A 14197-nucleotide genomic window follows, 5' to 3' on the forward strand; every position below is an offset into this window, starting at 1 on the left:
AGTGAGTAAACAGCAGAGCTGTAGGGCTATTAAGATATTCAGATCACATTACAGAATATGACCGTTCTCTTAAATACTTTTCCACTTCCACAGCTGAGCATGGCATGCAGCCCAGAAAAAGCTGAGTTCACACCCCAGCTAACTCACAGTTGTGTGGCTGCCCTGGGCAAAAAACACTTTCAGGTGGAAGGTTTTTAGGGATTAAGAAATAGCAGGAATAAGAAAAACAGTTACAGTTTACTCGCGGGTGTGTTGCGCTGAATTTACTTATTTACTTCGTAAAATTCATATACCACTGGATTGTAGAAAAAAAAGCTTCCTAAAACCTTATAAAAAAGATAGAACAATAATATTATCACTAAAAAGTTACAACCATTTAAAAGTGCAATAAGATGAGACTGGAGCAAATTAAAACTCATAAAACATCCTAAACAACTAAGTAAAGGTAAAGGTAAAGGGACCCCTGACCATTAGGTCCAGTCGTGACTGACTCTGGGGTTGCAGCGCTCATTTCGCTTTACTGGCCGAGGGAGCTGGCGTACAGCTTCTGGGTCATGTGACCAGCTCTGGTTGTCAGGGTTGTCAGGAGCAGGGACTGAGCAACGGGAGCTCACCCCGCCGCAGGGATTCAAACCGCCATCGGCAAGCCCTAGGCCCTGTGGTTTAACCCACAGCGCCACCCGCATCCCTCAAGCAACCAAGTACGCTTCCCTAATATGTCTAAGTATGAATATCTTCAGAAGGTGCTGGAAAAAATACAGGGAAGCTGCCTGCCTGATATCACTAGTGCAGGGGTGGGCCGGTTCACTCCAGTGGAGATCCCTCTGTGGGCCGGATTGTGCGCACACATAAGTGCGCATGCCCACAATTTTTGGCATTTGTGTCTGTGCCGATGCAATTTCCGGCATATGCACATGCACAGATGCAATTTCCTGTGCCACGGAAGTGAGTCCCCGCGCTGTGCTGCACTGGTTTAGCACAGCGCGCGGGAACTCGCCGAGTGGGCGGCTCAGTTTGGGAACGGCTCGTGGGCTAGTTAAACGACCCCTGCACTAGTGTTACATAATATGCATCTGTAATAACTCAATCATTTAGTGTGGCAGGACTTATTTAGACTTTGGAACTCCCTGCCTGTTGAGATGAAGCAGATGCCTTCACTGTACACTTTTCAGCGCCAGCTAAAAACATTCTTGATTAGACAAGCCTACCCAAATGCTTAGATAGTGGTGGTAATTTTGATCTGCTTAAGTATTTTGACTTTTGTATGTTTTTAAGTATTGCTTGCTTTTACCGGCTTAATCTTTTGTGAACCGCTTTGCGGGATTGTTTGTTTTTAACAATCAAGTTGTGTGTATATATGTGTGCGTGTGTGTGTGTGTGTGTGTATAGGCAGGAACTTCCAACGTGTTGATGTTGCCCCGCTAAATTAAAAAAGATATTAAAAAAGAAAACCTTCCTCAAAAAAGGCTGAGGCATTCTTCTTGGGAATGGTAACAACAGAAGTCCCTAAAAAGCAAAATAATTTATTATTATATGCCACCACTGTGGCTAGAGTCTTATTTACACAAGGTGGAGAATGAGTAAGAAGGGGCATAGGAAGGGGGTGCAGTGGGGGTGGGCTGCCCTGGCTGTCACCACTAAGGGGGGGTGACAAAATGCCTGGCGCCACTCACGGCGGGACCTCCAGTGCGTCCAGGAGAGATGCGGTGGCTTGGGCGCCCGCAGGCTCCACGCTGCCCCAAATGGTCCGCCTGCTGCCTTGCCCTCAGCTGTAGGGTGGCTGAATGTGAGGAGGCAGGCAGGCTCCTTGGAGGCCCCACGGAGCCTCCTGCCCCGGCTCACCCCATCCTGTGGGAGTCTGGCCCCACCCACACAGGCGGCTGGCCCTGCCCCTGGGTGCAGGGCATGTGCACAGTCCCAGGCGCCCGATCGGCTTGCTCTGCCGCTGTGGGTATGGTGCCAACTAAGGAAAAGTGGCTGTTTAAAATGCTTGAATATGCTGAATTGGCAGGCATAACAAACAGGGTAAGAGAAAAGGATGATCAAGAAAATAAGAAGGACTGGAAAATGTTTATTGAAGATTTTAAGAACCAGTATAAACAAGTAAGGGACGTGGGTGGTGCTGTGGGTTAAACCTCAGAGCCTAGGACTTGCCGATTAGAAGGTCGGTGGTTTGAATCCTTGCAACGGGGTGAGCTCCCATTGCTCGGTCCCTGCTCCTGCCAACCTAGCAGTTCGAAAGCACGTCAAAGTGCAAGTAGATAAATAGGTACCGCTCCGGAGGGAAGGTAAACGGCGTTTCCGCTGCTCTGGTTTGCCAGAAGCGGCTTAGTCAAGCTGGCTACATGACCCGAAAGCTGTACGCTGGCTCCCTCGGCCAATAAAGCGAGATGAGCGCCAAAACCCCAGAGTCGGCTACGACTGAACCTAATAGTCAGGGGTACCTTTACCTTTACTTTTATAAACAAGTAAATAACCTAGCAGGTCTTGAGTAAATCCTGCAGAATAGCAGCTAATAGAAATTAACAGAGGAAGAAATTTGACGATTACAAATTTTGGAATACGTGATTCAGTAGAAAAGTAAAGAAACCAGGAAAAGTGTGGAACTAGATTTGCTAGTTCGATGTTGCAAGTATATGCCTCAAAGTGTAAGGTCTCTTAAGACAAGTTTGTAAAATGTTGTATTCAACCCAGTAGCAGGAGCGATGTGGCATTTGACGGCACCTGGGGCACAGAGCGTGAACCAAACCTGCCATGTCAATGAGCATAGTCTGCCCCCCAAAGATGACCGGATCCTGTAAGCTTCCAAACTGCCTTCAACAAGTGTAATATGACCTTTACCAAATGTGGAATTGCAAAGGTGCCATTTTTTGTATGGTGTAATGATATCCTGCCTCTCTTAAGATGTGAGATCTAATCTGTCTGGCTGGTGGTAGAATTCTATTAATGAGTTGCCCTCATTTTCTTCCAGGTTCCACACACTGCCCTTCTGCTAACGTCTCCATAGCAGAAGGTTCATCTGGGATGATCTTTGCTAATGTTTCCAGTTATCCCAACATTCGTTTATTACATAAGAGCAGTTCATCTGATCATGATGATGCCATATTAGCCATAACTGGAGGAAAACTGAGAATCTACAACAGCACAAACAATATATACTTCTATCTATGGGGAAATGACCTCTTTATCAATAACACCAACAAACAGCTTGCTGGAGAATACCAAGTTGAAGATTTCTTGGGAAACATTTGTTTCCATCGAGTCTTCCTTAGCATACCTGGTGAGGTTCTGAAGTTACTGTCAAATGGATTCACCACTGGGGGTTTGGGTGGGGGAAGAGTTCGGGGTGAGGACGGCTGCTTGCATGAATTTCTTTTTGGTTTGCATTTGTTCCTATCAGTTATCATTATTAATAATAGAATTTACTACCCACACTTCTCCATAAAATCTCAGGGTAGGTTTTTTAAAAATATAAAAATATTCTATTATAAGAATTTCATTTATTAAAAGACAAAGTGAGAAAGAAAGAAAGAAAGAAAGAAAGAGAGTTGAAAACAAAAACAAAGAAGTAACAAGATAGTAGGAATACACACACCTGTATACTGATGTATGGTAAGGTAAGAGTACAGATCTCAGGGTAGTTTACAACAAAACAAAAATACATTTCTTGCATCGTATTTTCATATCATGCTTCCCTACTATTTTGATAGCTACTCTTGCCCTATTTTAAATAAATGCATCTTTTTTTTTTTATTTCTAGACCCTGGGCAGTGCCCTTCAGCTAATCTTTCCATACCAGAAGGTGCCTCTGGGACGATCATTCCTAATCATATATTGAACCATTCCAATAGTCTTGCTTTATCCAAGAAGAACCATTCCTCCTCTTCTTGGCAATACATCTTGAGCACAGACAAGGGGCACCTGAACCACAGTGTCAACCTGGATGCAGAGCAATTCTATATATCTGACAGTGGCCTTACTATCAAATATGCTTATGAAGGACTCGCTGGAGAGTACCAGCTTGTTCATCAGCAAAATGGATCCTGTGTGCTTCAGTTCTTCCTTAATATACCTGGTAAGTTTCTGATGTGACTGACATCTAGATTCACAGCCACTGGGGGAGGAGACACTGGTTCCTTTTATTCATTTCTGTTTGTTATATATTTGTTCTGTTCAAGGGGCTTTAGAGGTTTCCTAGATTCAAGGAAGGATGCTCCTAGAGTTTTTGTTTCTGGACAAAGGTGCCCTTCATAGTGCAATAAAATCATGTATCTCTTAAGATGTGATCCACTTTGTCCTATTCATAGTTTCATATGAATACCATTAATAAGTTGCCTTCTATCTGCACTTTCCATGATTTGTCCTTCTGAAAACTTCTCCATACTAGAAAGTTCCTCTAGGATGATCATTTCTAATATATCAATCCATTCCCTGCTACAAACTCCCCATATCTGATATAATTCAGCCCCTAATTCATGGTACAAATATTTTTCTTAAAAAGCAAATACAAAAGTAAAACCTGCTATAAAGGTCAGCAGTTGATTACATAGGCTTGCAAATAACTTGTGACCCACCAAGATGAACCACAGATCACCAGCGACGTATTATGAACTGTATCCAAATACCTTTTACTCAGAGTAGGCTCACTGAAATGAATGGACCTATGTTAATCACATCTGTTTTTTTGAACGGGTCTGCTATGACTAGCATTGGACCCAACTCTATGGTCTGGCAGGTGGTTGTGTTGGAATCCATGATTTGCAGGCAGCTTTGCAAGTTTGCAATTAGAGTCTCCACAGCATGGGAATACAGAACATGGAAGGAATCTGCCTAGAGATAATTCCGGAGAATTCTGGAAATGGTAGTTCTTGTGAGGGTGACAGGAGAGCTCTCCTAACAATTCTCAGCATCCTGAACATGTGAGGATGTTAAAGAAGGTAGGAGAGGGTATATTGTTTTGATTTTATTCCTCCTCACTCATGCTAGTGAGTAAACAGCAGAGCTGTAGGGCTATTAAACTATTCAGATCACAGTACAGAACATGACCCTTTACCTTTACTTTTATAAACAAGTAAATAACCTAGCAGGTCTTGAGTAAATCCTGCAGAATAGCAGCTAACAGAAATGAACAGAGGAAGAAATTTGAAGATTACAAATTTTGGAATATGCGATTTAGTAGAAAAGTAAAGAAACCAGGAAAAGTGTGGAACTAGATTTGCTTGTTCAGTGTTGCAAGTATATGCCTCAAAGTGTAAGGTCTCTTAAGACAAGTTTGTAAAATGTTGTATGTGATGTGGCATTTGCCAGCACCTGGGGCTCAGAGGGTGAACCGAACCTGCCATGCCAATGAGCATAGTCTGCCCCCCAAAGATGATGGGATCCTGTAAGCTTCCAAACTGCCTTCAACAAGTGTAATATGACCTTTACCAAATGTGCAATTGCAAAGGTGCCATTTTTTGTATGGTGTAATGATATCCTGCCTCTCTTAAGATGTGAGATCTAATCTGTCTGGTTGGTGGTAGAATTCCATTAATGAGTTGCCCTCATTTTCTTCCAGGTTCCACACACTGCCCTTCTGCTAACGTCTCCATAGCAGAAGGTTCATCCGGGATGATCTTTGCTAAAGTTTCCAGTTATGCCAACATTTCAATTTTAATTCATAAGAGACGTTCATCTGATCCTGATGTTGACATTTTACTCATAACTGGAGGAGAACTGCAATTCTACAAGAGCTCATTCAAGAAACACTTCTATCTATGGGGAAATGACCTCTTTATCAAGAACACCAACAAACAACTTGCTGGAGAATACCAACTTAAAGATACTTTGATAAAAAAATGTTTCCATCGAGTCTTCCTTAGCATACCTGGTGAGGTTCTGAAGTTACTGTCAAATGGATTCACCACTGGGGGTGGGGGGAAGAGGTCGGGGTGAGGACGGCTGCTTGCATGAATTTCTTTTTGGTTTGCATTTGTTCCTATCAGTTATCATTATTAATAATAGAATTTACTACCCACACTTCTCCATAAAATCTCAGGGCAGGGTTTTTTTTTAAAATAACAATATTCTATTATAAGAATTTCATTTATTCAAAGACAAAGTGAGAAAGAAAGAAAGAAAGAAAGAAAGAAAGAAAGAAAGAGAGTTGAAAACAAAAACAAAGAAGTAACAAGATAGTAGGAATACACACACCTGTATACTGATGTATGGTAAGGTAAGAGCACAGATCTCAGGATAGTTTGCAATAAAACAAAAATACATTTCTTGCATCGTATTTTCATATCATGCTTCCCTACTATTTTGATAGCTACTCTTGCCCTATTTTAAATAAATGCATCTTTTTTTTATTTCTAGACCCTTGGCACTGCCCTTCAGCTAATCTTTCCATACCAGAAGGTGCCTCTGGGACGATCATTCCTAATAATATATTGAACCATTCCAATAGTCTTGCTTTATCCAAGAAGAACCATTCCTCCTCTTCTTGGCAATACATCTTGAGCACAGACAAGGGGCACCTGAATCACAGTGTCAACCCGTATGAAGAGCAATTCTATATATCTGACAGTGGCCTTACTATCAAATATGCTTATGAAGGACTTGCTGGAGAGTACCAGCTTGTTCATCAGCAAAATGGATCCTGTGTGCTTCAGTTCTTCCTTAATATACCTGGTAAGTTTCTGATGTGATTGACATCTAGATTCACAGCCACTGGGGGAGGAGACACTGGTTCCTTTTATTCATTTCTGTTTGTTATATATTTGTTCTGTTCAAGGAGCTTTAGAGGTTTCCTAGATTCAAGGAAGGATGCTCCTAGAGTTTTTGTTTCTGGACAAAGGTGCCCTTCATAGTGCAATAAAATCATGTATCTCTTAAGATGTGATCCACTTTGTCCTATTCATAGTTTCATATGAATACCATTAATAAGTTGCCTTCTATCTGCACTTTCCATGATTTGTCCTTCTGAAAACTTCTCCATACTAGAAGGTTCCTCTAGGATGATCATTTCTAAGATATCAATCCATTCCCTGCTACAAGCTCCCCATATCTGATATAATTCAGCCCCTAATTCATGGCATGGATATTTTTCTTAAAAAGCAAATACAAAACTAAAACCTGCTATAAAGGCCAGCAGTTGAATCCATAGGCTTGCAAATAACTTGTGACCCACCAAGAAGAACCACAGAACACTAGCGATGTATTATGGACTGTATCCAAATACTTTTTACTCAGAGTAGACTCACTGAAATGAATGGACCTATGTTAATCACATCTGTTAATTTCAACGGGTCTGCTATGGTATGCTATGGTACACTAGTGCTACATAATATCCATTCTGCATCTGTAATAACTCAATCATTTAGTGTGGCAGCACTTCCTTAGACTTTGGAACTCCCTGCCTGTTGAGATGAAGCCGATGCCTTCACTGTACACTTTTCAAAACATTCTTGTACACTAAAAACATTCTTGATTAGACAAGCCTACCCAAATGCTTAGATAGTTGAGGTAATTTTGATCTGCTTGAGTATTTTGACTTATGTATGTTTTCAAGTATTCCTTGCTTTTACCGGTTTATCTTTTGTAAACCGCTTTGTGGGATTGTTTGTTTTTAACAATCAAGCGGTATATAAATAAATAGGCAGGAACTTCCAACGTGGTGAGGTTCTGAAGTTACTGTCAAATGGATTCACCACTGGGGGTTTGGGTGGGGGAAGAGTTCGGGGTGAGGACGGCTGCTTGCATGAATTTCTTTTTGGTTTGCATTTGTTCCTATCAGTTATCATTATTAATAATAGAATTTACTACCCACACTTCTCCATAAAATCTCAGGGCAGGGTTTTTTTTAAAAATAACAATATTCTATTATAAGAATTTCATTTATTCAAAGACAGAGTGAGAAAGAAAGAAAGAAAGAGAGTTGAAAAGAAAAACAAAAAAGTAACAAGATAGTAGGAATACACCTACCTGTATACTGATGTACGGTAAGGTAAGAGCACAGATCTCAGGATAGTTTGCAATAAAACAAAAATACATTTCTTGCATCGTATTTTCACATCATGCTTCCCTACTATTTTGATAGCTACTCTTGCCCTATTTTAAATAAATGCATCTTTTTTTTTTTATTTCTAGACCCTGGGCAGTGCCCTTCAGCTAATCTTTCCATACCAGAAGGTGCCTCTGGGACGATCATTCCTAATAATATATTGAACCATTCCAATAGTCTTGCTTTATCCAAGAAGAACCATTCCTCCTCTTCTTGGCAATACATCTTGAGCACAGACAAGGGGCACCTGAATCACAGTGTCAACCCGGATGCAGAGCAATTCTATATATCTGACAGTGGCCTTACTATCAAATATGCTTATGAAGGACTCGCTGGAGAGTACCAGCTTGTTCATCAGCAAAATGGATCCTGTGTGCTTCAGTTCTTCCTTAATATACCTGGTAAGTTTCTGATGTGATTGACATCTAGATTCACAGCCACTGGGGGAGGAGACACTGGTTCCTTTTATTCATTTCTGTTTGTTATATATTTGTTCTGTTCAAGGAGCTTTAGAGGTTTCCTAGATTCAAGGAAGGATGCTCCTAGAGTTTTTGTTTCTGGACAAAGGTGCCCTTCATAGTGCAATAAAATCATGTATCTCTTAAGATGTGATCCACTTTGTCCTATTCATAGTTTCATATGAATACCATTAATAAGTTGCCTTCTATCTGCACTTTCCATGATTTGTCCTTCTGAAAACTTCTCCATACTAGAAGGTTCCTCTAGGATGATCATTTCTAATATATCAATCCATTCCCTGCTACAAACTCCCCATATCTGATATAATTCAGCCCCTAATTCATGGTACAAATATTTTTCTTAAAAAACAAATACAAAAGTAAAACCTGCTATAAAGGTCAGCAGTTGATTACATAGGCTTGCAAATAACTTGTGACCCACCAAGATGAACCACAGATCACCAGCGACGTATTATGAACTGTATCCAAATACCTTTTACTCAGAGTAGGCTCACTGAAATGAATGGACCTATGTTAATCACATCTGTTTTTTTGAACGGGTCTGCTATGACTAGCATTGGACCCAACTCTATGGTCTGGCAGGTGGTTGTGTTGGAATCCATGATTTGCAGGCAGCTTTGCAAGTTTGCAATTAGAGTCTCCACAGCATGGGAATACAGAACATGGAAGGAATCTGCCTAGAGATAATTCCGGAGAATTCTGGAAATGGTAGTTCTTGTGTGGGTGATAGGAGGGCTCTCCTAACAATTCTCAGCATCCTGAACATATGAGGATGTTAAAGAAGGTAGGAGAGGGTATATTGTTTTGATATTATCCCTCCTCACTCATGCTAGTGAGTAAACAGCAGAGCTGTAGGGCTATTAAACTATTCTGATCACAGTACAGAACATGTCCGTTCTCTTAAATACTTTGCCACTTCCACAACTGAGCATGGCATGTAGCCCAGAAAAAACCAAGTTCACACCACAACTAACTCACAGAGTTGTGTGGCTACCCTAGGCAAAATATTCTTACAGGTGGAAGGTTTTTAGGGATTAAGAAGCAACCAAGTATGCTTGCCTAAACAATCAAGTATGTTTGCCTAAATATGAATGCACATTTAGATGTGTAGGATTGTCAAAGTACCAATATCTTCAGAAGGTGCTGAAAAGAATACAGGGAAGCTGCCTTCCTGGTATCACTAGTGCTACATAATATCCGTTCTGCATCTGTAATAACTCCATCATTTATTGTGGCAGCACTTACTTAGACTTTGGAACTCCCTGCCTTTTGAGATGAAGCACATGCCTTCACTGTACACTTTCTTGATTAGACAAGCCTACCCAATTGCTTAGAAAGCTGAGGTAATTTTGATCTGCTTGAGTATTTTAACTTTTGTATGTTTTCAAGTATTGCTTGCTTTTACCAGTTTAATCTTTTGTAAACCGCTTTGCGGGATTGCATGTTTTTAACAATCAAGCAGCAGCAACTTCCAATGTGTTGATGTTGCCACGCTAAATTTAAAAAGATATTAAAAAAGAAAACCTTCCTCAAAAAAGGCTGAGACGTTCTTCTTGGGAATGTTAACAAGAGAAGTCCCTAAAAAAAGAGAGACTATATTATTATTATAATGACACCAACAAACAGCTTGCTGGAGTATACCAACTTGAAGATTTCATGGGAAACATTTGTTTCCATCGAGTCTTCCTTAGCGTACCTGGTGAGGTTCTGAAGTTACTGTCAAATGGATTCACCACTGGGGTTGAGGGTGGGGGAAGAGGTCGGGGTGAGGACGGCTGCTTGCATGAATTTCTTTTTGGTTTGCATTTGTTCCTATCAGTTTTATTATTAATAATAGAATTTACTACCCACACTTCTCCATAAAATCTCAGGGCAGGTTTTTTTTAAAATAACAGTATTCTATTATAAGAATTTTATTTATTAAAAGATGAAAAGATGAACCACAGATCACTAGCGATGTATTACGGACTGCATCAAAATACTTTTTACTCAGATAGACTCACTGAAATGAATGGACCTATGTTAATCACTTCTGTTCATTTGAATGGGTCTGCTATGACTAGCATTGGAAGGAACTCTATGGTCTGGCAGGCATTTGGGGTGGTTGTCAGTTTTTGTAGGGAATGCGGGTGGCGCTGTGCTCTAAACCGCAGAGCCTGGGTCTTGCCGATCGAAAGGTTGGCAGTTCGAATCCCCACGACGGGGTGAGCTCCCGTTCCTCAGTCCCTGCTCCTACCCACCTAGCAGTTTGAAAGCATGAAGTGCAAATAGATAAATAGGTACCGCTCTGGCGGGAAGGTAAATGGCATTTCCGTGCGCTGCTCTGGTTTGCCAGATGCTGGCCACATGACCTGGAAGCTGTATGCTGGCTCCCTCGGCCAGTAAAGCGAGATGAGCGCCACAACCCCAGAATCGTCCATGACTGGACCTAACGGTCAGGGGTCCCTTTACCTTTACTTTTAAAAGCCAGGGTGGATAAGTGGTCAGAATGTCACACTAGAACTGAGAAAATCAAGGTTCAAATCCCTGCTCAGACATGAAGATCATTGTGTGATCCTTAGCTAGTCACTAACTCTTCAGCCCACCTCACATTGTTGTAGGAATAATAAAATGGATCTTGGAGGGAGGCATGCTTGCTCTCTTACGCGCCATCTATAACTGAGACCTGAGTGGGGCAACAAGGAGAATTTGCCTGTCCCACTTAATTCCTTCTGGGTTTTCAGTGCAGCATTAGAGCAGACCTGGAGGATCAGGGTGGGGAAGTTGCTGTAGTCCATAGAAATCCAGTCTTCCTCTCAAGGCTTCCAGCTTGCTGAACCCAATAAAAAGGTAAAGGTACCCCTGCCCGTACGGGCCAGTCTTGCCAGACTCTAGGGTTGTGCGCCCATCTCACTCTATAGGCCGGGGGCCAGCGCTGTCCGGAGACACTTCCGGGTCATGTGGCCAGCGTGACAAGCTGCATCTGGCAAGCCAGCGCAGCACACGGAACGCCGTTTACCTTCCCGCTAGTAAGCGGTCCCTATTTATCTACTTGCACCCGAAGGTGCTTTTGAACTGCTAGGTTGGCAGGCGCTGGGACCGAGCAACGGGAGCGCACCCCGCCGCGGGGATTCAAACCGCCAACCTTTCAATCGGCAAGTCCTAGGTGCTGAGGCTTTAACCCACAGCGCCACCTGCGTCCCGCTGAACCCAATAGCTGAGGGCAATGGAACAAGCAGGAAGATGGCAATAATGCAAGTGGGCGAAGACTCCCAGTAAATACAATCAAACCCAATTGTGTGCTCACTGTCAAGCCTATTTTGTGGTGGCAAAGGCAATGAAAAAGACTTCCTTCTCTTCTTCAGTTGTGTCCTTGATGTCTAGCACACCTTACAGGCAGTGTGAGACCTTTTTATATGCTGGCCGAAAGGTGGATCCCCCAGTAGTTCTCTCAGTAATATTGAGGATACAATCACTTGTAGGGACCCAGATTCTGCTATTATAGCAAGTCACTTTGAGGTGTCCAGGCAGTATTCTGGCCGGGTGTTAATGGGCGATTCCCCATTGATAAGGCTCAAGGATGTGGACAAGGTGCTTGGATGGTGGCTACAACGCTTCATGGCTCATCATATCTGACAGGGATGGGACACTAGTGATGCCAAGGAAGTAAACAAATGCCTCTCTGACAGGAGAGACCACCCCTTAAGAAACCCTCCCTGAGCTCAGAAGATCTGAATCATGATAGCCTGCTTGCAAATGTCTCTTCCTAGGCAAGGTTTTTGAGCAGGCGGTTCCTGAACTCCAGACTACTTGGATGAGATTAATGTTGTACTTAGGCCCATTTCTGGCCCTGAGATGGCCTTGGTTGCCCTGTATGCAGGAGACACTGGTGGGAAGGAGCTTAGCATTCCACTGGGCCTCCTGGTCAGTGCCGGATTTACGCCCCACTCACTTGGGGGCCTCCAAAACAACTTAAAGGAAAAAGAACCTGGATGTACATTTCCAACATATAAGATAAAAAACCAATAAAATAAAACCTACATACAGCAACAGTGTTTTTTTTGTTGTGTGGACCTATTAGGAACATAAATTACCATATAGCATATATTCAACACAAAAATCAGCAACAATTTGTTGTTGACAAAGGGCAGCTGGACATATAAAGGACCCCATTACCTTCAGTAGCTTTGGGCCTCATCAAACCTAAATTCGGCCCTGGCTCCTGGCACCAGCATCTGTCTTACTTGGGAATGGAGTGTGAGGTGGGAAGTCAGCCCTATTAGTAATATGTCTGTGTATTTTTATTGTATTTTTACTTTAGCTGTAAATCCTTTGGGGGCTTGTTGTCATGGGAAGTGACATATAAACCTAAACCTAACCTTTGAAGGAGAGGCATGCTATAAAGGCAACACAAAATAAATCATAGACTCATACCAGTAGACATTAAAACAGGTTTGTTGTGCCTCCTGCCATAATGGCTGAAAGCTCATATGGTAGAGTATGAGACTCTTGATGTCAGGGTCACGGGTTAAAGTTGGGCCAAAGACTCCTACTTTGCATGAGGTTGGGCTAGATGACCTCTGTGGTCCCTTCCAACTCTACAGATCTATGATTTTAAGGCACATAGGTCTGGTTCTATCTAGCCTTCTTGGTGTGGAATGATGCCACACATAGCTCTTTCCACGGTACAGCTGCACTTAAAGGGTGTCAGAAGCATGACCGCTGACTTTTTCTATTTTCCAGTTTCAGGACGCAGACATGATTGTGCTTACGCCGCAGTAGGGCTTGCCATCTTTTTGGTGCTCTGTTTCACAGTGTGTATATGTCGGAAACGGAAAAGGAGAGTCAATGACATTACTCAACTTGCTGGTGGCTTGGCAAATGGATTTCTGCCTCCTGGGTCACCAGAGGTGCAAGAAAGCAGCGCAGACCCACCCAGGAGAGAAAATGGGAACTCTTTTCCTCATGAATGCAACCCTGAAACAAATGCCTTTCTGCCTTGAAGGACTGCTCCTTTCATTTTTCTAGCCATATGCTCTTTAAGATGGTGGCCATGTGCAATGTACATACTCTGATATCACCCCCCCCAAAGGAAACCTTCACCCTCCTGCCTGTACCATTTTTTTTAAAAAAACCAAGTGGCCTTGAAGTCTATTTTCTTGTGAATTGCACAAAACGATGGGAAGCAGTTTGAGGGCATCAGCTCTGTTGAAAGACCAGCATTTGAGTTCATTTCCCCCAAGCAAGGAAGCCTCACGCTCTCCCGTTGGAGGAGACCCTGGTGCCAACTCATGCAGAGCCTGCTCCTATGAGACACTGACTCAAACAGAAAGTGTTATGCTATTGTTCTGTTCCACATTTAGAACAGGCATGTGGAGTTGTTGTATGTCACATGTCTGTTTACTTCCAGCACAGCCTGCTGGAAGCTTTTGCTTGGACATGAAGGGAAGCGGACATGTTTTTCCTTTGTCCTAATGCTGAATTAAATGCTTGTAAATATGCTTACATATGCCTCTGTCTGCCCTTCCGTTGCAAAGAGTTCTTATCTCTGCTGGCTTGTGTGCTCAGTCTCTAAAGGTTTCTGAGGCTTGAGTCACAGTTTTAATGTTGTTCCAAGAACTCTGGTTCACCCGGCTGCTGGAGCCAGCTGGAGCTCTGCCAATTGCCCCCATCTCCCCGGATGCATCCCAACAGAAAG

The 14197-nt window shown here is 42.6% G+C and overlaps 1 protein-coding gene across 1 annotated transcript; it reads left to right on the forward strand.

The window, feature by feature from the left end:
* The first annotated feature begins 7972 nt into the window (after positions 1–7972).
* Positions 7973–13596, forward strand: LOC114591963 (uncharacterized). Its single transcript, XM_077923533.1, has 3 exons — positions 7973–7979; positions 8128–8442; positions 13243–13596. Exons 1-3 carry the CDS (start codon positions 7973–7975, stop codon positions 13500–13502), a joined length of 582 nt encoding a protein of 193 aa, XP_077779659.1. The 3' UTR covers positions 13503–13596.
* The last annotated feature ends 601 nt before the right edge of the window (positions 13597–14197 follow it).

This window comes from Podarcis muralis, chromosome 2 (assembly GCF_964188315.1).
Source record: "Podarcis muralis chromosome 2, rPodMur119.hap1.1, whole genome shotgun sequence".
Taxonomy (NCBI): Eukaryota; Metazoa; Chordata; class Lepidosauria; order Squamata; family Lacertidae; genus Podarcis; species Podarcis muralis.

Bases quoted from the DNA above. Each gene is read 5' to 3' on its own strand.
- LOC114591963 (XM_077923533.1), top strand. The intron at 8,443-13,242 runs GTAAGTTTCTGA...TCTATTTTCCAG, and splicing joins GTTCTTCCTTAATATACCTG to TTTCAGGACGCAGACATGAT.